Below are 22,766 nucleotides of genomic sequence, written 5' to 3' on the forward strand. Positions count from 1 at the left end.
GCTTACATAACATGCATTTCCAACATAACTTCGCTCACACCTCTTAGTAAACATATATTTTTTTTCAGTTCTTTTCTTTTATGGACTTTCCTCAGATACTGCACAAGATTGACACTTAAACAGAAATTATTTATTGATAAATTCCTTTTCATACTTGGCACTTCCTATGCCTTACATTCAGGTCTTTTGTTTCTATATTAACTGGAACTTCCAGCCATAACATAAATGGTATTTTAATATTTTTATTTTAGATTCTAAGAGTTAATTTTTAGCTTATCTCTGAACCTAAAAGCTGATCCTATGAACTTGTGACCCTGAACAAGCTGTACCACATTCTCTGCTACCCCCACTCCACTATCCGTGCTTCAATGAAGTCGACTTGCTCTTGTATAAGCAGACATTTCCCACATCATTGTAATCATTTCTTCCCTTTTTATCTTAGCTTTTATCCTTTTTCAAGAAAGCTGTAAAATATGCAAGTAATTTATTTGTATTTTGACAATTTTGATGATACAAATGCTTCTTCGTTTTTTCACGGACTAGAAAGCAAGTAAGGATCTAGATTTCCTATAACCTTTGGTGTATAGTATGTTTGTAAACATGCATTATATGCTGGCTTTGCATTACCTCATCAGTTATATAGTCAATGAGTAAAGTTTATTATTTGTATATCTATCTATTGAATTTTATAAACTCAGAAGCCACCTTCCGGATATAAGTTTAGTTGAAAGTCTTTAGTTGGTGTTCATTTTCTTTGATAAAAATTTGGGGTGTAAGATGCCATGCAACAGAATGTACTTCAGTATTTCTCTTGCCAGATATAGCAGTGTAACACATTTTTTCAAGACTTTCCTTTGTTCCGTAACAAATATATTTAAAGAACTATGTTTTTTGGATAAAAGTATTCAAGTGTAGCATCAAGCAGGATCTATTTTAAGGAATTGTTGCTGGGAACCTAAAAGTTTGGAAAGTTGCGGGCTATCTATTTTTAAGTGCCTTTGTGTAATTAATGTTTAAGATTGTTTACATTTTTGGAATTAATTCAGGATCTTTGCACATGCATGGTCACTAAATTTTAAATATCCAGAGTAAAGGTGATCGTTGCTGTGTAAACCAACGTTGTTTTCTAATTTGTGGCTTGTTGGATATCCTGTGTTGGCCACTATGCCAAGCCTTTGCGTCTCCCCACCTCTTAGGATTACTAAGTACCAGCGCACCAGTAAAACTTCTCCTCAGTCAGTCTTTTTTGCTGTACATTGTATTTCACTGAAGAAAAGAAAAGTGTGTGCATGGATCATGCAATGCTATGAAATTAGTAGTACATATGTAATGCTAGAATTTTCTGTTGTATAAGCATGTCTAGTTCAATAGTACTACTGAGGAGAAGGGTGTGAGGTGGTGCCAAGGTAACTGCAGGTTAGTCTAATCCTCAAGTAGTAAGACAGGAGTTGAGGATTACTGCTTTTGTGTTAACTGACATGGGTGTCATATTGACCTGACCTGACCTGACTTGACAGATCTTCATCATGTGCGTAACTCTGTCAAGACTGCCTCCCTGTCCTCCTCGCTCTCCTGGCACGCAGGTGAGTCGCTGGATTGCAGGGGGAGTCTTTCATGCATACCTTCCCATTACCAGTCTCTACCACATGCAGCTATGTAGCTTCAAGAATGCACCCTGTTTTGTCCACGTTCCACATATGTATAGTTGTCATGTAGTAAGCAGCTCCTGATATGCTGCTCAACATTCCCTTTCCATAGTACCCTTTCCAAGGTGCACATGGAATTTATAGTCTATCGTATTCAGATCATCTTCAAAAAATCTCGTGATAAAGTTCCCTTAGCTTACTCTGTTGTGAGCTCCGTCTATCAGCTTACAAAATATTGAGTCAACTAGCATGTTACTATTGTAGTGATCCTGTCTTATAATCATCAATGAAACTTGTGCATTTTTGTATGACATACAGAATTCTATTTCATGGTGCATTGGAGACCCAGCACAAAGGCTTAGTAAGTCATTCATTCTTACCTCTGTTCCTTTCCCCATGGCATCCCATCTGATACCCATTTGTTAAGGCCTTACTACATACAATGAAAAGCCTTCAGTCAAGTCTGCATTTAATACAAAAATCATAGCCGCTCCTGAAATACCATCTGGTATCCGTGTAACTTAGTGCATTGTTCTAATTGTTATACTTGTTACTAGGAGTCAGTCTCTTGCGGTTTTTTTCTCTTTTTTTTTTCTAGCTTAATTCCGAAAGAAGGATACAATCTCCTTTAAAGGTTGCATTGTGAAGAGTAGGGGAGTTAGCCAACAAAGCTAACTTGTTTAGAGTCTCATTGTTGTATCAAGCAGTGCACGACCATGTTGCTGCTCTATTGGATGTTGTGCCACCCGATCACTTATATGTTCTTGGTACATCTGGCATTCATGTTAGGTTGTAGACTTTGGTAACAAATTTCCAGTACTGCAGTAGTACGTTATACATACTTTAGTGCATTTGTAAGCTGTTATTATTCAGGGTAGTGTGATATGGTTAAGTATTACAGTTACAACAAAATATTTGTGCATTAAACGCAAACACATGGAATGTATAGATGTACCTGTTTCCCTCTGACAACTAGTAAGGCTATGTTGAATGTGACATGTACTGTACTTCGCATGTGGCCAAATGCTAGTGTAATGCAATTTGAAGTCTTATCCTAGCTCTCTGGGTAGAAACATTGGATGGACTTGTAGTTTAGGTCTTTCATTAGAACTACAAAGAAAATGGGATATGTTAGAAAAAAAAAACTAGTGTTACGAAACTATTATTTTGAGATGTTTCCGTATGTATTGTGGAGGACGAATTTCATTTTCTTTGTACTGTATTATTTATAAAACATGCTTTATGCAAAGTCAGCTTATTGGCATAGAAAATTTTTATATAAAGGCACTCAGTTTGGTACATAAAAAGAACGAAGTCGAATTACTGACGCAAGTTATATATATTGTACCTTGTAACACTGGCAGGAGCTTGAATTGCCCCAAGTCTAGGCTACGATTCTTTTACCCTTGGAGACACGCAAACCTCTGTCAGTCTTAACCTCATGAACACTGCAACTTTGCATTCTGCATGCCGCGTTAGAGCCATAAAAATGCTGCATTGGAAAATTGCAGTAACAGATCTAGAATGCATTTGCACATATGTATATTTTGAAAGAGATGCTCATGATAATGTACGGGCCAGCATGTATGAAATAGTAATATGATACAGTTTATATTGTAAGACTATGATAACTGTGTACATTATATTTTTAGCAAAATGGTTTTCTTCATAAATATTGTATCAGAGTTGATAAACATGCTAATCAAAGTGAGACACCCATTATATTAATAGGCTTTGTTTTTAACAAATATATCACAACTGTTATCAGAATATCAACAAGTACTAATATTGGGGACTTTCTTTACCTTTCTTGGTACCTCCTACTCACCTGGATGTCTCTGCCTGTTTCAGCCAATAGGAACAACAATGTTTTGGACCGTGAGTATCATTGTTCCTCTGTCATCATCCATCATCTGCGAGTGTAACTAACGAACCATGTTGACCCTCTTTCTAGGAGCAATGTTCAGGAATTTCTAGGATTTCGGCCAGTATTTAGAAACCATATACAGTACACTCTTCCAATATATAGTCATGATAGGTTGTGTGTTACTGGATAAGAATTTAGCATGTATATTATGTGTATTCACTTGAGCCAGATGATGTTGCAGACAAGAATTAGTCTCGTAGGAATAGGATAACCACAAGATGCTTATTTTTACACAGCTGTCAAAGATTTAGCACTTTTCTTCCGACAGTCTTTCTTTGTACATATGTTACCAATTCTGTAAATATGTCTTAGTTTACCATAGTTTGGTAACCAATTTCCACTAATACTGATAGTACCATATAAGAAATGAAATGTTAAATTGTTTTCATAAGCCAACCGGTACACGTTATTCTAAGATGGTACATAGCCTCCCCATGTACAGTTAATCCCTATCCTGTGAGAGGTGCTATAATGCCGTTTCAGCTGGATAGGTGTGACTAGTTGTTTTCTTGGAATAATTTAACCCATTAAAATACATATTTCATGAATGTTTTATGAGCATGACTTTTGCATGACTTCCTTTTATTCTCTTAGAATATTAAAGCCATCTTTCTTATAAAACGATGTTAATGAGTAGAGCTTGCCTCAGTGTATCTGTGATTCCAGTTTAACTAAGTAACTTAAAATTGACTAAAACTTGAAAATAAATGAGTGGTATCTATCTTTAACACCTTCCCTTATCCCTATAACACTAATCTCTGCAGTATTTCTGTGATTTAGCTCTTTAAATTTCATGTAATGAAGCTTAGTTTCTCCTTTCTCAAGGCGTAAAAAGTGTTTACAACATTGTTTTTATTTTTCAGCACGTAAGCAAGAGATTATTAAGGCAACTGAACAGCTGATCGACTGTATAAATAGTGGAGACTTTGAAGGCTATACGTGAGTAGCATTACCTTATTTTTCAAGTGTTGGTATCTCTAATAAAATATCTGAGCAGCAATGTCGTCTGTGTTCCAGGGGAAAGCATGAAAATCTTAGGTAATAAGTGGATATACTGATGAGTCATAGACTGTCGTAAGGTATTGGATAACAAAGTTACAGTTATTCTTAATGTTAATATCATTCAAAATTAATCACCCAGTTATGGTCATGTTCATGATGCACATTTGAGCAACATTATGGTTAAATTATGCTGCCTTGAGGTGTTTCTTATTAATGTAAGGTCACTCCTTTTTTCTTTTACAGTAAGCTATATCAAGGATCTGTCATGGGTTTTGATGTACATTCAGGTAAATTGTTAGTTTACCCCTATCTGCTGCCACAAAATGTGTGTGGTCAGCATTGTTGATCATGTTTCATTTTTCTTTCAGCAAAATATGCGACACGCATCTGACCTCCTTCGAACCAGAGGCGTTAGGCAATTTAGTGGAGGGCCTGGAGTTCCACAAATTTTACTTTGATAATGGTAACTTAAATGTTTCTTTATGGCATTGTTTGTTTGATTTTTTTTCTGAGTTCAGTACCATGGGTTTTTTCGTTTGCCATCTGATGCATTGATTTGTGTTTAGTGTCTCAGGAACTGTGTGCTTATATGAAGGCAAGATTATGCTATCGTATGATTTGCATGTTGAGGAGAGCAACACTTAGGATAATTGTAGATCTGTGGGCTGTTTGTTGTTCAGGTTAGGTACTGTTACTCCTCAAAAACAGTTTGGTGTGAAACTACTGTATACGTACATAGATTATTTGCTGAACTAAAAAATAGAGCTTTTGAAAAAAAAAAAAAGTTTTGTGATGAGTGTTACTCAGGTTCCCTTATGACTTGAATTTTGAAATGCACATTAGTCTTATGTACATGGAATAAGTTATGAAGATTAAAATAATTGTTATTGTTCCAACGATGATGTGAGAAAATCTATTGAATTATGAAATAGCGCTAGTTAAGGTGAACTACATGTACTGTAGTATGTAGTTCTGTGTGTTGAGTAAATGAGATTAAGGTCTTGCAAATTATTTTTGTATCTGTTAGCTGCTTTAATGCCTCGCTCCAGTATACTTATTAAGTAGCCTGTTTATTTATAAATGGGTGGTGCAGCACTACTGAAGGAGGTCAGTAATGCTAAGGTGAAAAATGTTTTGAAAGAAAATAAAACTCACTGAGGCATGAGTAATGGCAGATGATCAGTTGTATACCTGTTTATTGCATTGGAACTAGAACAAGTAAGCAAAGAAGTAAAATCGAAAGGAATTAACTTGATAGAAATGGCTTAGGCTTTACTTGGTCAAGAGTGAGGAATGTAAAGACTTAATCACATTCGTTCCGGATTGGCAGTAAAATAAGACAGTCGTCTTGTCTTATTTGTAAATCCTGGTATATGTATTGTTAAATACAGATAAAATCCTTCAGCTTTCAAGGACTATTGTCCTTAATCATTATGGAGAAATAAGCTTTAATTTAATTTCCTCTGACAATGAGAACAGAAGTCTTCATAAAGCTTAAGGGATTTAAAATGCATTTAACAATATCTATAGTACTAAGATTTACACACAAGAAAAATTTCTTATTTTATTATTGGTCAAGAGTCTTGGAATAAGAAGTATACAAAATCCTAAGAGAAGGTGGCAATATGTAGCTATCATATACTTGTGTGAGATAAATCAGTTGTATCTCAGCAGACTTAAATTGAAGAAAAAAGGTAGGGCAGGGGTATTATTGCTGTACATATACGTACTAGAACTTTGTTTTCAAGGATTTCCTTATGAGTCAGGATAGTAACTGTATGTAAGTGCTGCACTGTTATTGCCCTAACCTATGCATATGATATACGTACTATATTTCTTTTAGTGATTAGAGTATTGATTTGTCTAATCTCGTAACAATTATAGCAACATAGAAATATAACAGCATGCCCTCTTACTACTGTTGACTTTTACTTATCTCATATAGAAACAAAAATGGGTAACTTCTGATAAAATATAGACATCCCATTGAAAATGTGGATCATGTCAAGATTAGTGAACCAACTATTTTTCAAGAAAATATTATACCACTTTGATTTATATACATGTATATACATATACCATATATACAAGTAGGCAGTCGCCGGGTTACGATGGGGGTCCCGTTCTTGCATTTTTATTGCATTTTTCATTAAAAAAACCTTCAAATATTGATTAATTTGCATATTTGGAGTCATATTTCTTCTGTCAGATTGGCACTGTAAGCATCATAACCCTGGAACATGTGCCGTAAACCTGGAAATAATTTCTGATGAATATAATTGAAAAGCGTTTTAACCTCAGAACGTCATAAGACGAACCCGTCTTAAGCCGAGGACTGCCTGACATAATCACATATATATATGTATATATATATATATAGATATATATATATATATATATATATATGTATGTATATATATATATATAGATATATATATATATATATATATATATATATTATATATACATCGAGCTACAATACTGGTCCGGGAGCCGGCAAATCTCTTATTGTGTAGAAGAAATTCCCCTTCGGTTAAGTATATGTATATGAAAATATAGAGCGAATTAGATATTAAAGGACATTGTAGCTCGATGTTATATATATATATATTATATATAATATATATATACTATATACATATATATAATATTATATATATAATATTATAATAAATATTATTAGATATTTAAGAATTATTGTAATCTATATATAATACTTATAATATATATGATATCTATATATATATATATATATATAATATATATATATATATAATATTATAATTGTATATTCTATGATACTATCTAATATATATTATATATATCTTATACTATATATATAATATATATCATAATATTATAACTATATATATATTGATATATATATATATAAGTATACATCATATATTATAATATATAATATATATATATCTATACTATAATTTATTGTAATATACAGTAGTACCTCGAGATACGAAAGGCTCTGCTTACAAAAAACTCGAGATATGAAAGCCAATGCGAAAAATTTTACTGCTCTACATACGAAAAGTTTTCAAGATACGAAAGGTTGTTGCTGTAAAGTCCCGAGATTTGCCCGGACCACCAAGAACAATTTTAAAACTCCTGCGCCGCCAACTGAGTAAACTCGCCACCATCCTCCCGCTCTCCCATTGGCTCCTGATGCTAGTCACCTCATAAGGTCCTGCTCTCCTATTGGTCAGCATCTACCCCTTGTGCTTTAAGTATTCTATTGGTAAAAGGATGCTGTAAATTAAAAACTTATTCATGCAATACATTTAATAAAAAAAAAACATTAGGTAAAGATAGAATAAAGAATAGAAATGAATGGTTATTATACTGTTTGGTAGTTTCAGTAGTTGAAGAGAGATAATGAAAATTTATGGCTTACTGTGTAAAGTGATTGCTTGTCGATCGTTCGATACTCGTAAGTGCTGGATGTAAACAGACATTTGGAAGCTTTTTTTTTTTATTATTATTATAGTTAATGGTTACTTAATAATTATTTGAAATGAGTACCTGCAATACATTTAATAAAAAAGATTGTGAATTAGATATCATAAAATATAAAATAAATCAGACTGCCAACAAATACGTATTTTTTAGAATTCTTCTTCTGTTTTATTATTACGTTACGTATACGTATGTTTCATTATAGCTGTCAGTAACTCGGTATCTCCATTAGGTAAAGATAGAATAAAGAATAGAAATGAATGGTTATTAAACTGTTTGGTAGTTTCACTAGTTGAAGAGAGATACTAATGACAATTTATGGCTTACTGTGTGCTAGGAAAAATGATTGCTTGGCGCTCGTTCGATACTCGTAAGACGGGTAAGAGCTGAATGTAAACAATTGATTGGAAGGTTTGATTTTTGTTTGTTTGTGTATTATAGTTAATGATTAATTAATAATTATTTGAAATGAGTACATACTGATTATTTATACATTTTATTGGCATATTCTAAGCTTTTAGCTCTTAGGTTTAGATGTCAGAATCATAGACTAGGCTACAGTAGCAACCACTAACATAGGCTTGGCTTATTGCTAAGGGACATACGCTAAAGTCCTAATATATGCAGTAAAAATGGGGTTGAACATTACATGCAGTTGAATATTACTCAAGTATGTACAGTATTTTGCCTTTTTGGAGTCATATTTCTTCCGTCGGGTCGGCGTTGTAACCCTAGAACATGTGTTTTAGGCCTGGAAATATAATTTACTGGGGTGTTTTTGGAGGGTTTGGAATGGATTAGCCATTTTACATGTAAAATGTGTTCCAAGATACGAAAATCTCATGATACGAAGGCTGCCTCGGAACGGATTAATTTCGTATCTCGAGGTACAAATATATACACTATATAATATATATAAACATATATATAGATATATATATATATATATATATATATATATATATATATATATATATATATATATATATATATATATATATATATATATATATATATATATATATATATAATATATATATATATTATATATATATATATATATATATATATATATATATATATATATATATATAGATAGTATATATATATATATATATATATATAATATATTATATATTATATATTATATATAGTATATATATATATATATATTTATATAATTATATATTACTATATATATATTACATATATATACTATATATATATATATATTATATATATATATATATATATATATATATATATATATATGTATATATACGGTCTCGCAGAAGTGGAAATTTGCATATTACGAAGCACATACCTTATGGGAATAATTCCATTAGGGCTGAGGCAAACGGCAACTTACCCAGTCAAACTTTTTTATACTACCCATTTTCAATACTTTCCATGTACTTTACTGCAATTTTTTCTATATGAAATTGTTCTTATGGATAAATAAAACATTAAAAAGGTTCTAATAACCTGAAAAAGTTTAAAGTTACACATAGGATGGTGAAAACTCCCACACGTAAACAATGCCACCATTTGGTGCAAGTGTACTGTGCGATACAGTAATTTCCTTAAAAAAAAAAACCTTTTGGATGGTATTTCCTCTACATATCCTGAGCCAAAAAACCTTCAAACTCTTCTGTCTCATCCTCCGTGAAGAGTTCTTCTGCTGAAGGAAGACTTAGTAAACCATTTGAGGTTTCGGGGACTAGCGGATCATGCGTGTCTTCACTCTGTTAGGCCTAACAAACTTGGTTACGAGCGCCTTTCTCATCTTTTTTGTCTGGCACGTTCACTATGCAATAGTTTTCATATAAATTTATACTACGATAAAAAAAGAACTGATGAAAAGTCAAAATTTGATAAGAAATTATAAAAACTCAAAATTCAACATGAAATGAGTTTCTTGAAAAGTTTAGATCGAACGATTCTCTCTCTCTCTCAAAGTTAGTCAAAACAAGTTGACCTAGACCGATCATTCATACACACTGCGCTTTGACGTCACAAATGCGTGAAGCATAGCCTTCCATCTTGGCTAATGGCTTAGCAGGAAACCTTTCTCTCGCATTCCCCCTTGGAGGAATAATAGTTTTTTTCCTCCAAGCATTCCCCCCCCCCGTCCACCACCACCTAAAATACTTGAAAAGACAATAGATTTGATACGTTTTGTGGCGCGTGACTCGCAGACTTTGAATGGCTTTGCAGATACAGAAAATCTATTTTTGAGAACTAACGACCGCTTAAAAGGGGAATGGCACAATTCGAACACGCATAATTCAGGACTGGACTGTGTGTGTGTGTGTATGTATATATATATATATATATATATATATATATATATATATATATATATATATATATATATATATATATATATATATATATATATATATATATATATATATGTGAGCATCTTGAACTTGTCGCAGCGAATGGCTAAGTTTAAGCGGGACAAGTCTAAGATTACCCTTCTTTTTAGTACATTTACCCTAGAAATAATAGATTAAAGGATATTTCGCGCAGCGACACGAGCTGAGCCCAGAAATAATATATATATTATATATAAATCAAAGTGGTATAATATTGTCTTGAAAAATAGTGGGTTTGCTAATCTTGACAGGATGTGAAATTATGAAGTGGGTAAAAACTGTCCAGTACAATTGTGTAGGTAATAATCTTTCTGGAACTGCTGAGAAGAGTACAGTATTGTGTCCTATGTAGTGACTCATTATTAAATTACCACTCGTCAGAGCTTCACATCCTTGTAGGCATTGGATCTATGTTTAAACTTACAAAGTTGAGCAAATAACTTGAAGTTTTGCGCTTTTATTCTTGTATGATAATCAATTTGTATAATTACAGTGAAACCATGTGGATAGTTTCAAAGTCCTAATTAAAAAAGTATATACAGTGAACCCCTGTATTCGTGGACTCCGAATTTGCGGATTCACATATTCTTGGATTTCTCTATGGAACATATATATGCATTATTCATGGAAAATTTCCCTATTTGCTTTTTCTATGAGAAATATCCACAAATTCCTGGTTTTTTTTTTTTTTTTATCAATTTCATCATAAAATGCACATTTTGTGACAAAACTGTTAGAAAAAACCAGGTATGTATAAACAGTTTTAGTGGGTTTTCTTGAGTTTTAACTAACAAAATAGGCAGTTTTAAGGATTTTTATAGGAGTTTCAACTATTCACGGATACTAGCTAGAATTTGCAGGGGGTGGGTCTGGTACGCATCCCCTGGGAATACGGGGGTAACACTGTATTTTATAATATGTGTCTGACAAAATTGCAGAGAAATAGGAATACAAAAACTTGATGTTCCTGGGAAATAATGGCCAGCTTTTGATACACCCAAAGGCATCCACTACTAAAGCTTTCTTAAAGACATAAAGACTTTGTTTGTAAGCGTATATGAACTGAAATTTTTGCAAAACAGCTAATGGCTGATGAACTGATTATGTATTATGTTGGTCGGTATGCTGACTTGATGTTCCTAGGAAATAATTGCCAGTTTTTGATACACCCAAGGTTATGCTGATATTAGTAGATTACATTTGGAAGAAAAGGATGTGTAGTGAATATTCATTACAAATTTTTTTCCAGTTAGACTCACCACAGGTCTTTTATGCAGGAACTTAGATAGAAAGAATTCATGTATTTTTTATATGCATCCTTCTGTATTAAGGAATGGCAAAGGCATCCACTACTAAAACTTTCTTTAAAGACATAAAGACTTTGTTTGTAAGCGTATATGAACTGAAATTTGTGCAAAACTGCTAATGGCTGAAGAACTGATTATGTATTATGTTGGTTGGTATGCTAACATTGGATATTAAAATAGTAGATCAGTCTTTTAGTATATTATTTAGGTTTTCTTATTTTCATATTTTATGGTGGAACCATGGCTATTTTTTTGTTTATTTTAAAACAATATAATTCATACTTTTCCATGACTGAAATTAATGTGCATATTTTATCTTAATCATAAGGATATCTTAATATCTGCTCACAAATGGCTTGTAATTCCCTTGAGCTTACAAAGCCTCCTATTAGTAGTAGTATAGTTACCTCAAGTTAAAAATACAGGTAGATTTTGCTATCATGCAGTAATTTGAAAAAACTGAAACAGTGATAGTTTATGATTTGGTTATGCTTTAGTTGCAGGGTTAGGAAGGATGTTGTATTTTACTCCCCAAACCTTGTAGCGTTGCTTTTTATTTTGCAACATACGTATATGGAAGTGCTTCCATATTTTGCTGGCTATTAGTTATTGCTGAGAGAGGAATAATATTTTTTATTACACTGTAGATGACTGGAACATTGAAGTGTTGTTATTAAAAGGTGTTTCCGTGATGATGACTTCATGTAAGTATTTCAGAGGAAATGGGCAAGTTCTAGACGCAAGAATTTATTCTCGATCTTATAATTGCCTATATCTTTTTCATTACTGGTCCTTGACAACAAGGTTTCTAAAGGGATTCCGTATGTTACAGTACTACTGTAAACAATATGTGAGGGATAGTGGGATCAACAGGTATATTCTTATGAAGTATTGATATATTTATATAGAATGCTGTAAAAAAATTTTAATGAATATTAATCTAATATGGTGTATAGAATTACAAAGAAAACATCTTCCTGAAAGAGGACATTTAACTGGAGTGTAAGACTATTTTGAATATTCATGAGCACTTTTCATATAATACATATATCTTATTTTTCAAGTTGAAGAGTCGCAAGGCACACCTGTGCCCAACTTTTGTTTCGAAGCAGTCCTACTGTCTTCCTCAGGAGCTATATACTTCTTATAGAATTCTCTTTTTAGATGTTTCACAAGACTTTAGACCTTAGGGTTAGTAACTTGTGAATGACATTTGAAGAAGCAATTGGAAAACATTAAACCCAAAAATTGTAGTATACATTAAAAACAAAAATATTTGTAAAGCTACCTGTAAAAAAAAAAAAAAAAAAAAAGTAGTTTTCAACATCCATGATCAGTTATGAATCTGCACTACTACCTAAACAGTGATGTTCTGAATAAGAACAACTGGTGGTATGTGTTACTTAAAACTTTTACATTGCTGTTAGTTCATCACCCAATGGCCAAGCATGATACGTCATGGCCAGTTGCCATAAGGCATCTGTATGTATTTTGACAGCATAATATGATGTCTACAGTAATACAGACACAAACAAAAAAAGGGAAATAAAAATAGCAAGCGACAAAAACCAAAAAAAGAAAATTAAAGTATTGTATCATATACGTAAACCAAATCGATAGCAAGTGAATGGAGTGGCATAGGAAGCCAAATTTGTTTTAATCTTTGACTTGAAATGCTTTTTATTCAAAGAATATGTTGTACTGCATACACAGTAGTATGTTATCATGAAAGCTAATCACTTGTATAAATAACAAAAATGCGAATTTAATTACACGATATATCATGCGTAAATCCATCTCTGAGCCTTTAGTAGAGTAAATATAGGGTTTAACCCCCAAAAAAATTGCTAGAAAAATTTTTCGACTATATTTTGGTTCTATTTGACGTGGAGAATAGCATACTTAAAAATCTACCGAAGTCAAAGTACCAGAAAGTTGTCAAATCCAAGATGGCATCCAAGATGGCCACCAGTACATTAGAATGCAATTGGCTTCCTTAATGTTTGCCCTAGAATGATAAATATAATGTCTATACCTAGGTTTTGGGGTCAAGGAATACAATGAAAACTAAAATTTTCTTTTAATCATCACAGCATCATTAAATCCAAGATGGCGTTGAGGATGGCCACCAATACATTTAAATGCCTTTAACTTCCTCATCGTTTGCCACAGAATGGTACATACAATGTCTATATCTAGGTTTTGAGGGTCAAGGAATGCAATGGAACTAGTGAAATTATCATTTAATTATCATAACATCATGAAATCCAAGATGGCATCTAAAATGGTCCTGAACATACAAAAATATCCTTGAATATAAAAAAAATGAAAATTCCTGTAAGCTATGTGTAATTTGCCTTATAATCTACATATAATTTAAGAATGCATCACTGAGAACCAAACTATTGTTTTTAGTTGTTATCAGTGCCTCAACATTCACAATCACGAAAACTTCTATTGTTCATTAAAATATATACATTTGTCAAATGCAGCTTATATTACTATTGCTGCTCATCATCCTCCTCTTCAATGAATGTAACCTGGTTGTACGGATTGTCACATGATTGTAACTGGCATTGTCCACACGCAGGGTACATGGTAACCCATGCACTGTGCAGCTACATCATGGTGTTCCACAGGCAGTTTTGCAATTCCAGTGAATCATCTCTAAAAGCTTGTCTGGGGTAGCACTCATATCTGACATAAATGGTGCCAATTGACTGTCCACTAACTTCCAACCCAAGTTTAACACATCCATGTCACTCTCTTTCCCAGTTCATACCATTATTCGGTAGCAGTATACTCGAGAGAGTGAAATTTGGTGGAGGATACAATTGGGGGTAGACGTTCTGGTGCTACAAATGAATTTGCTGTTACAATTTTCTTGTACAAGGTACTAAAGTGAAAAGATACCAGCGACTGAACGCCCTTCCCGCCAAACACATTCCTGGCCCCTTTGCTTCTTTTTTCTTATTCCAGGGTTCTTGGTTAAAGAATTAGTCAAGAAACTGGCCTTCTTAGCCACCAGGACAGTTACTTTCAACAGTGACAACTCTTCATTAGTTTTTACAACCACTTTTAAGTCTATTCCATCTGACAAGTCTCCCTACCTTCCAAAGTCCTATGTCAGCCAGCATCTGAAGACTTGTTCAATGATGCCAACAGTCATCCAGTCTTACCTGAATATTCCTAGTGCAATCTTTTATTTTAAAGAATTAAGTTACTACTTGTGCTGTCCTTGTTTTGCTTGTTATTTCCTCTCTTGTTAATACGTTCGTTGTCCTGTCAGTATGATTAGAATAGTCATCAATAAACTTTGGAATTTTTTACTTCAAGACTCTTCACACAGATCAAAGGAAGAAATTGCGTAATTTCAAACCATGAGCTCTTTCTGTTAAGGAAATTTTTTTAACCAGTGGTTAGGACTGTACTTTCATCTGCATCATCGTAACTTTAATTGATTTTCATTCCTGTGGTACTTAACTGTGTTGCTAGTGAATGCGTCTTCGTATATTCACACTTAATGCTTACTGGACTTTTACTTGTGTCTTGTATGCCCATTACACTCACATTTTGAATGCCTAAGAGTTGACTTCTGATCTTTTTTTGTCTTAAGTTCTCCACTAATCCAATTTGATGGCTACATCAGTTGCATTACAGTTCCTTTGTTTTCCCACCGAACTCATACCAAATGGGGTTGTTGCAAAATAATGATCTTAATGAAAACAAGGTTATTTTCTTGAACAGCTTTTAGGATAGCATGCATAAGAGGCTAAATACTGTGAGGTAAGGCCCATTTGAAGGGATTTACCCAAGTGGACAGTTTGTCTTGAGGCCCATACTATTTTATAAGCTGATGCACTAAGATCTTCATGTTTAAAGTGTTTGAAAATCAGCTGAGATGGCTTCATACAGAATCATGCACAAGTCTCCTCATACTACTAGGCTTTCCAAAATAACTTTCCTTTATGATGCAGACTCACCCACAACCTCACATCAGATGCCATCCATCAGAATGTAGAGACAATTTTCACAATTGGGGACTATCTGGTTTATAGTTTGATAAAGTTTTTCATCAGAAAATATCTAGGTGTATGATTTTCCCCAAGCAAGTCATGCCATGTGGGCATTTGGCGTTGTTAAATGGAAAATCTTTCCATGTTCTAATACCCCTCTCCCTATTTAGGAGTCATCGCTACGTAAGAGTAGATAAGCTCTCAACTTGTGACATCAGTGGCCCTCTCTACAATCATCCATTCACCTTAAAATGGAGGAGCGCTTTTTAAAATTTTACAACAAACAACTGTCAAGTTGTAAATCCTTCAAATGGGCCTTAACTCATATTTAGCCTTTTTGCATACTGTCCTAAAAACTGTTCAAGAAAATATCTTTGACTGTTTTGGAATGTCTTACATTTTCTTTAATCTTTGCAGTAGAGACAAACTTGTCCCACATAACATTCAATAGCCAATTACTGTTATTTCCTTTACAATGTTATTTTGGAATAAATGGAGAAGAAATATTTTTATATACTATTGTATAGCTTGAAGACTACAGAGGTGCCTTAGAATCACCAGATCTCCAAAATGTAGCTTTAAACATCTTTTCCTCACACTGGCAGAGCCTCTGCATCCAGTCTCATAGATTGCTTTTAACTAAAAAAAATCATCTAACTGGCTTATGCAGTTCGATCACTGTTATCTGAATGTCAACATTATCCAACACACCTTCCCCAGGGATCAAGACCCCCATGATATATGATATATATAAATTTCAAAAATAAAAAAAACTGCCTTCTGATGAGAGCTGAAATTGAATATCAACAATGATAAAATATTTTCTTGTTTACTTTTTATATGTCAATTAAACTTGTAATGAATTATGGTACATTAAATCAAGCATAGCAAAAAAAAATAATAAAGGCAACATGTACGTACACACTAATTCCTTGATGTGGGTAAACTTGCTACAGCCTGTTTGGTTTTGCGTTGCCTATATATGAAGTTTGAATTTTAAATATTTTTATGGTGATTCGAGATAAAACGTCAACAGTGATAAATATTCTCTTATGTACTATTATAATACTTTTTGTGATAATCATACTTAGAGTCAAATGAGCTTTCAATGAAATAAGGTGCAGTTAATCAGACAAAGCAAAAAATATGACAACACTACCAATGTATGCACGCACTCATTCGATGCGTTTTAAGCTTTCTGGATTTTGTATAGTTTTGTGTTAGTATGTTTATGGTACAGTAATTGATATTTCATTAAAGGATACATGTAGTAATAATACATACATGGTAGAGAGAGATGGAGAGAAAAAGAAGGGCTTGCATTTTTTTGTCAAAGTGTATTTATGCAATATATTTTGTAACAAATATTGGGAAAAAAGTAGATAATTGCCTTTAGCATAAAGTTTTCAGTTTAAAGCGTGATGCTGTTGTTTATAAGCATACTGCGTGTTTACAGTTATGTGGTATTGACAAGGTTAGGTGAAGAGGGGTACAGAGTTGCCCTTGAACACCCCTAGATTTTTTTTTACTTGCCATTATATTTTCATTTCGCCATTTTCTGACAGGCCCCATAACTACTAATCCAGTTAATTGAAGGATTATGTTTAGTCCAAGAGAATGGATTTGCTATCAAAGTTATGAATTCTGGTGTTGATGCAATCAGATGAAAATGTTAAATAGTGCCATGACACCATGTTACCCCAATTTCATGGAAATTTTGTGTCAGGAGTTGCAATATAGTAGTTCCACTCCTTTGTTGCAGAAATTTAATAATGTCCTCTAATTCGCCTTGTTGATTGTAGACAGACCTTACCACTCCCTCACTGTAACTGGTGACAGAACATCCTCAGCTTTAGACAAAACAAACCTTTCTCTGAATGATCTTGTGCAAAAAGACGGGTTATTTCCAGTTGCATCTTTCCTCTTTTCAATTGTATTTTATAATCGGTAGGTATTGTACTAATGTTATAGCAATGGTTTCTATTATATTTCATAAAACTCTGTTGTTCCCATAATTTTTTTTGTAGCAGTATATATAAACTATTGTCTCACATACTGCTTCTCACATACCTTGTAATTTAAGCAATTTATCCTAACAATTTTCAGTTACTTAAATTAAAGTGAGTTCTTATATTTTAATGCTAAGTGAAAGAATCATGAAATTTTTTATTATTGCTGTTATCGGTGACATTGTTATGTGTAAATTCCTATATACTGTACTTCTAACCATGGAAACATCAGACCAGGCATTCAGGCCTTCCTTCATAAATGTCATTAAGTTCCATTGCATTATGCAAAGAGTTGTGTGGTTTTAACCTGAGGGTGCAGTACAGTACGTGGAAATGTATTGATGTGAAAATTGAATTATTCCATATCTGCAATTATTAAAACATAATTCACTAGTTTTAAATTATCTCTCTGGAACTTTTAGATTGAAAATTATTATACAAGGAAATGTGAAATGTAAATCTGGATGAATGTGATATTTAGGGACATAGCCCTAGCATTGGGTTCCTAAGGGTCATTCAGTGCTATTGGAATTAAGGGTTTTTTCCATTTATGGAAATGTAATTGAGATTGACATCATCTGGGGGGGGACTTTGCACCCAGTTTTCCATAATTCATTTACGTATAAGTTTTATTTTTTGTTCACAATATTTTACATCATCTCTTGAAGTGGAATTTAGATTAAAAAGGGGCGGGCAATAGTTCAACAAAGATTAATAAAGCTTTTGTGTGTGTCTTAGGCTACAAAAGTTAACTGTTTTCAAAGGTCTTCAATGGGGAGTAGTATGGTAAAAATGTAGTGACTTCATTGTATACGAAAATAATCTTCCAAGACAAATTGGAATGTGCCAGTTGATATTATAAAACTAGAACATTATTATGCCTGCTTGATATTACTAACTACATGCAGTAAGGGTAAATCACTGGTGCATTATTTTTATGGTGCTGAATTTGCCCTTAATTTACCCCATAACATACTGAGGTTAAATCTAACTAAAAATATTTTTAGCTATCATAAGATATCTTTTAAGACATTTATATTGAAATTCAATTAATTTGAGGAATGATTCATAAATGTAAGAAATACTGTAAGTGCTGTAGTTTTATTTTCATACTGTTTTAAGCAGAATAAAATGTTGAATGATATTTTCTAATTTAATTTATGTTTTTATTTGTTAATTGTTTGTGTGTAATGAAAGTATTTTTCTTTGTTTTGCAGTTCTTGGGAAAAATTGTAAAGCTCTCAACACAATGATCCTAAATCCACATGTCCACCTACTTGGAGATGATGCTGCGTGTATTGCTTATATTCGACTAACCCAGTACATGGACAAGTGAGTACAGTATAAGCAGAAAGCAAAGAATTAGTTGTATTTTTGACTCATATGAAAATATCAAATGCTAATATGCTAATATTGTGACCAGTTTCCTACTGTATTAATAACTGGTGATTTTTTTTCTTTGTAGTTAAAGTGCAAATTTAGTTGCTCGTAGCAAAACCCACAGTTTCTCTGTTGTTTATGAAGGAAAAAGAGAGATCATAGCGTATTTTGCGTGGTAAATTACTACTCTTTAATAATCAAGTCTTGCTTCAAGCATCTGCCAATAGACTCAAAGTACTTTAAATGTACAAAAATGAATAATTGATTATATATATATATATATATATATATATATATATATATATATATATATATATATATATATATACACATACATACAGGCAGTCCGCATTTATGGGTGGTCTCAGTTAATGGCGATCCAGTTTTATAGCACAAAAATTGGCAATTTATGGTGCCATAAGAGCTGGGTTTCGGTTATCGACACCATAAGGTGCCAATAACAGAGTTATGGCACCATAACATAACCAACAGAGGTGCCATAAACCGGTTATTGGCACCATTAACCGAAACTTGGTGCCATAGGTAGCTGAGTTTTGGTTAATGGCAGTTTTCGCTTATCTGCACCCCTCCAATAACCAGGGACTGCCTGTGTATGTATATATATAGTGTATTCCATGTAGATAAATGAAATATCAAATAGTTAGAATATGGCCGACAATTTTGTCCTCCGATGGATCTCTTCTTGGAATATTCATTTCCTTAAAATAAACACTCCAAGAAGAGGTCCATTGGAGGACAAAACTGTTGGGCATATTCTAACCATTTATATGTTACATTTTCCTATGTGGAATACAACTGAATAATATATCTTCATGTCTAAGATTATCTGTAATATATATATATATATATATATATATATATATATATATATATATATATATATATATATATATATATATATATATATATATATATATATATACAAATACAAATTTCTCTTTCAGACAAGGACAAGCTCACACACAGCAAAGTGAAGAAACGAGGGTATGGCATCGTAAAGATAATAAGTGGCAATGCATACATTTTCATCGTTCTGGGTCACCTTCTTCCCCTTTTGCACTTGGTACTAAATAGAACTGAGGACTACTAGGGGTACCAGTTACCCTGAAGATGTGCGTTATCAGGTCAGCCTCTGTGGAATATCATTGGTTGGAAATATATCAAGATTATCCCTCACCAGTGTTCAGGCCTCATTAAAGCCATCCAGCTTTTAATGACCAAAGTGCTTCGAGACCTGAGATGGTATTTATTTGTTGGGAAGAACTACTTTTAAATGAACAGTGTTCTAACCATGATAGTTCTGCAGATAGTCAGCTAGATTCCTAGAATTCTAGGAACATGTTGACATACGATTATGCCAGATTAACATTGGTTATCGATGGTTGCCTATATTTTGAAAATTGAATGTTCCCATTGTACCATTGCTACCGAGTATATTATTAGATGTGTGGCATAATTTTAGATTTAAAGCAAACTCTCTTTGTTGGACAATTCTTCAGTGATAATGTGCACAATTTATGGCTCATGAATTTCTCAGATGCTAGATAGAGAAATTGATATATACATTGTAGGAATGCATTTCTTCTAAGCATATTACATATGCCTAATAAACAGAATCAGTTCTTGTAAGCAACAGCTATTTCTAAATAATTCTATTCTATATGGAAACGTTAACACTGATAAAAATGTTGAACAATAATTGTCGTTGATGAGTAACGAGCTGCGGGTATCAGTGTCGAAGCTTCATCACCTCCCCATCGTGTTTAAATGAGAATGCCTCATCATCTAGTGCTTCAGAATCCACATGGCTAAATCATCAAAATCCGGTTGTAAAAAATTTATATACATTTTTTATTTTTGTTAAGTATTTTATACATTTCATCTGTATATTATTTTATGAAAATATGTACGTATATGTATATGAGGATTTGTGACTTTGTGTACATGCACGAAATGCAAATTCATACTTACACATATACGGATATACATTCTAACCTGGATACATAGACAGTTATACATGCACACATGGAATATCAAGATTATCCAGAGTACATGGGACCAAGACCATATGGATGATTGAAATTTTTGGATAACTGAATAGTCACACCCTTATAATATGAATGTATCGGTAATTCTGGCAGTTTTGTTGTTTAATATAAATCGCCATTTATGTTAAGAGTTTAAAAAAGCTCTAATTAAAATCATATTCAAAACACGTAACATCTGTGAAATCTTAACTTTCAAAACATTTATTAGTGTGAAACATTGCCTTGTTATACACCATAGTTCTGTTTTGATTAAATCACATAACCAGAACAAAATGCGCTCACCAAATGGAGAGAAATTATAGTATAATAATAATATATATATATATATATATATATATATATATTATATATATATATATAAATTAAAATCAAATTACTGTTAGTTGTATAATCAATTTCTATAATTCCATGGTCTAAAAATCTGCATTATTAGAGGTTTCATCGACTGCATGGATGTGTAATTATATATGTAACCCACATGTAAGTATGTAGGTGTGCATACACAGTGTTCAACACATACATATATATAATGAGTACATATATATTTGTATGCATATATCTGTGCACATACATACAAATATACATACATGCATAAACAGGCTCTTTCAAGAACATACACACACATGAGGATAATTACAGTTTATGGAATAAAAGTAAATACAAAGGAAAAAGAGAAAATGTGTAAATACCTGTATAACTGCATTATTATTATGTAAATACACATTAACTCTGTCTTCATCAGCATTCAGAACCGTAATTAGGTACTTAACCCTATTCCCAAGATGTATTAGTGAAAAAAAAAATAAAAATGAATTAAAAAGAATAGTCCTGGAATAATTGTTTCTTTTTTTAATTATTTGCTTATTGCATGATGTTTTGCCCCATCACTTGTGAACAATATACAATACCTGACTTTACCTGGGTTTACTATATAAACTTTATGTATGTATGCCCATGCACACATACACAATATACAGTATACTGTTTATATGTATGTAAACATATGTAAATACAGTACATAATTTTCCAAAATGTACAGTATCTACCCTACAGTCTTTATTTACACGTCTACTTATAAATAGCAAATCTAAAAGATTTTATCCAGTACAGATATAGTACACTTAAAACTTAATTAGTACATGCAGTGCACTTCTGGTCCTTTGATCTGTAGGGCTAAGAAACATTTTGTCAGGCCAGTTCTTGAACAAAATACTGCCAATAATAACGAGAGGCAGGCAGCACAATTATAATCCTTTTGGCCACCTGCATGGTCCAGGTTCTTGGGCTATCAATTTTACCATTGAATGCCGTTTTTTAGCATGGACTGCATATTGTACATAAGTACAGAGTTTGCTCTCATGCATACATTTTTTTTCCTAAAAGTTGTGAAAATTCTTAGACAGTTTAGGTTTGGGACCAAGAGATGGTAAGTGTTTTCTTCCCCTCTTTTTCAGGTAAGACCACAATACTATGCTTTATCACATGCAAAAATAGCGACAAAGGATAAGGATTAATATAGTTGGGATACAATTACTATAATCCCAAATGTACTGTATTT

The 22,766-nt window shown here is 32.8% G+C and overlaps 1 protein-coding gene across 29 annotated transcripts in view; it reads left to right on the forward strand.

Annotated features, from left to right (window-relative positions):
• Positions 1–21,508, forward strand: part of LOC135197228 (calcium/calmodulin-dependent protein kinase type II alpha chain-like) — a 751,907-nt gene extending 730,399 nt beyond the window's left edge. For 14 of the 29 annotated variants that reach the window (XM_064224285.1, XM_064224292.1, XM_064224284.1 and 11 more), the window contains 5 exons: positions 3,498–3,524; positions 4,437–4,512; positions 4,944–5,038; positions 18,977–19,091; positions 20,105–21,508. In XM_064224285.1, the coding sequence (XP_064080355.1) occupies positions 3,498–3,524; positions 4,437–4,512; positions 4,944–5,038; positions 18,977–19,091; positions 20,105–20,234 (443 nt within the window). In that variant the 3' untranslated portion in view covers positions 20,235–21,508. Of the gene's footprint in view, positions 1–1,517; positions 1,584–3,497; positions 3,525–4,436; positions 4,513–4,818; positions 4,863–4,943; positions 5,039–18,976; positions 19,092–20,104 lie in introns of those variants that run through there. The other 15 variants (XM_064224296.1, XM_064224304.1, XM_064224299.1 and 12 more) reach the window with 6 other exon arrangements.
• The last annotated feature ends 1,258 nt before the right edge of the window (positions 21,509–22,766 follow it).

This window comes from Macrobrachium nipponense, chromosome 18, assembly GCF_015104395.2.
Source record: "Macrobrachium nipponense isolate FS-2020 chromosome 18, ASM1510439v2, whole genome shotgun sequence".
In the NCBI taxonomy this organism is placed as follows: domain Eukaryota; kingdom Metazoa; phylum Arthropoda; class Malacostraca; order Decapoda; family Palaemonidae; genus Macrobrachium; species Macrobrachium nipponense.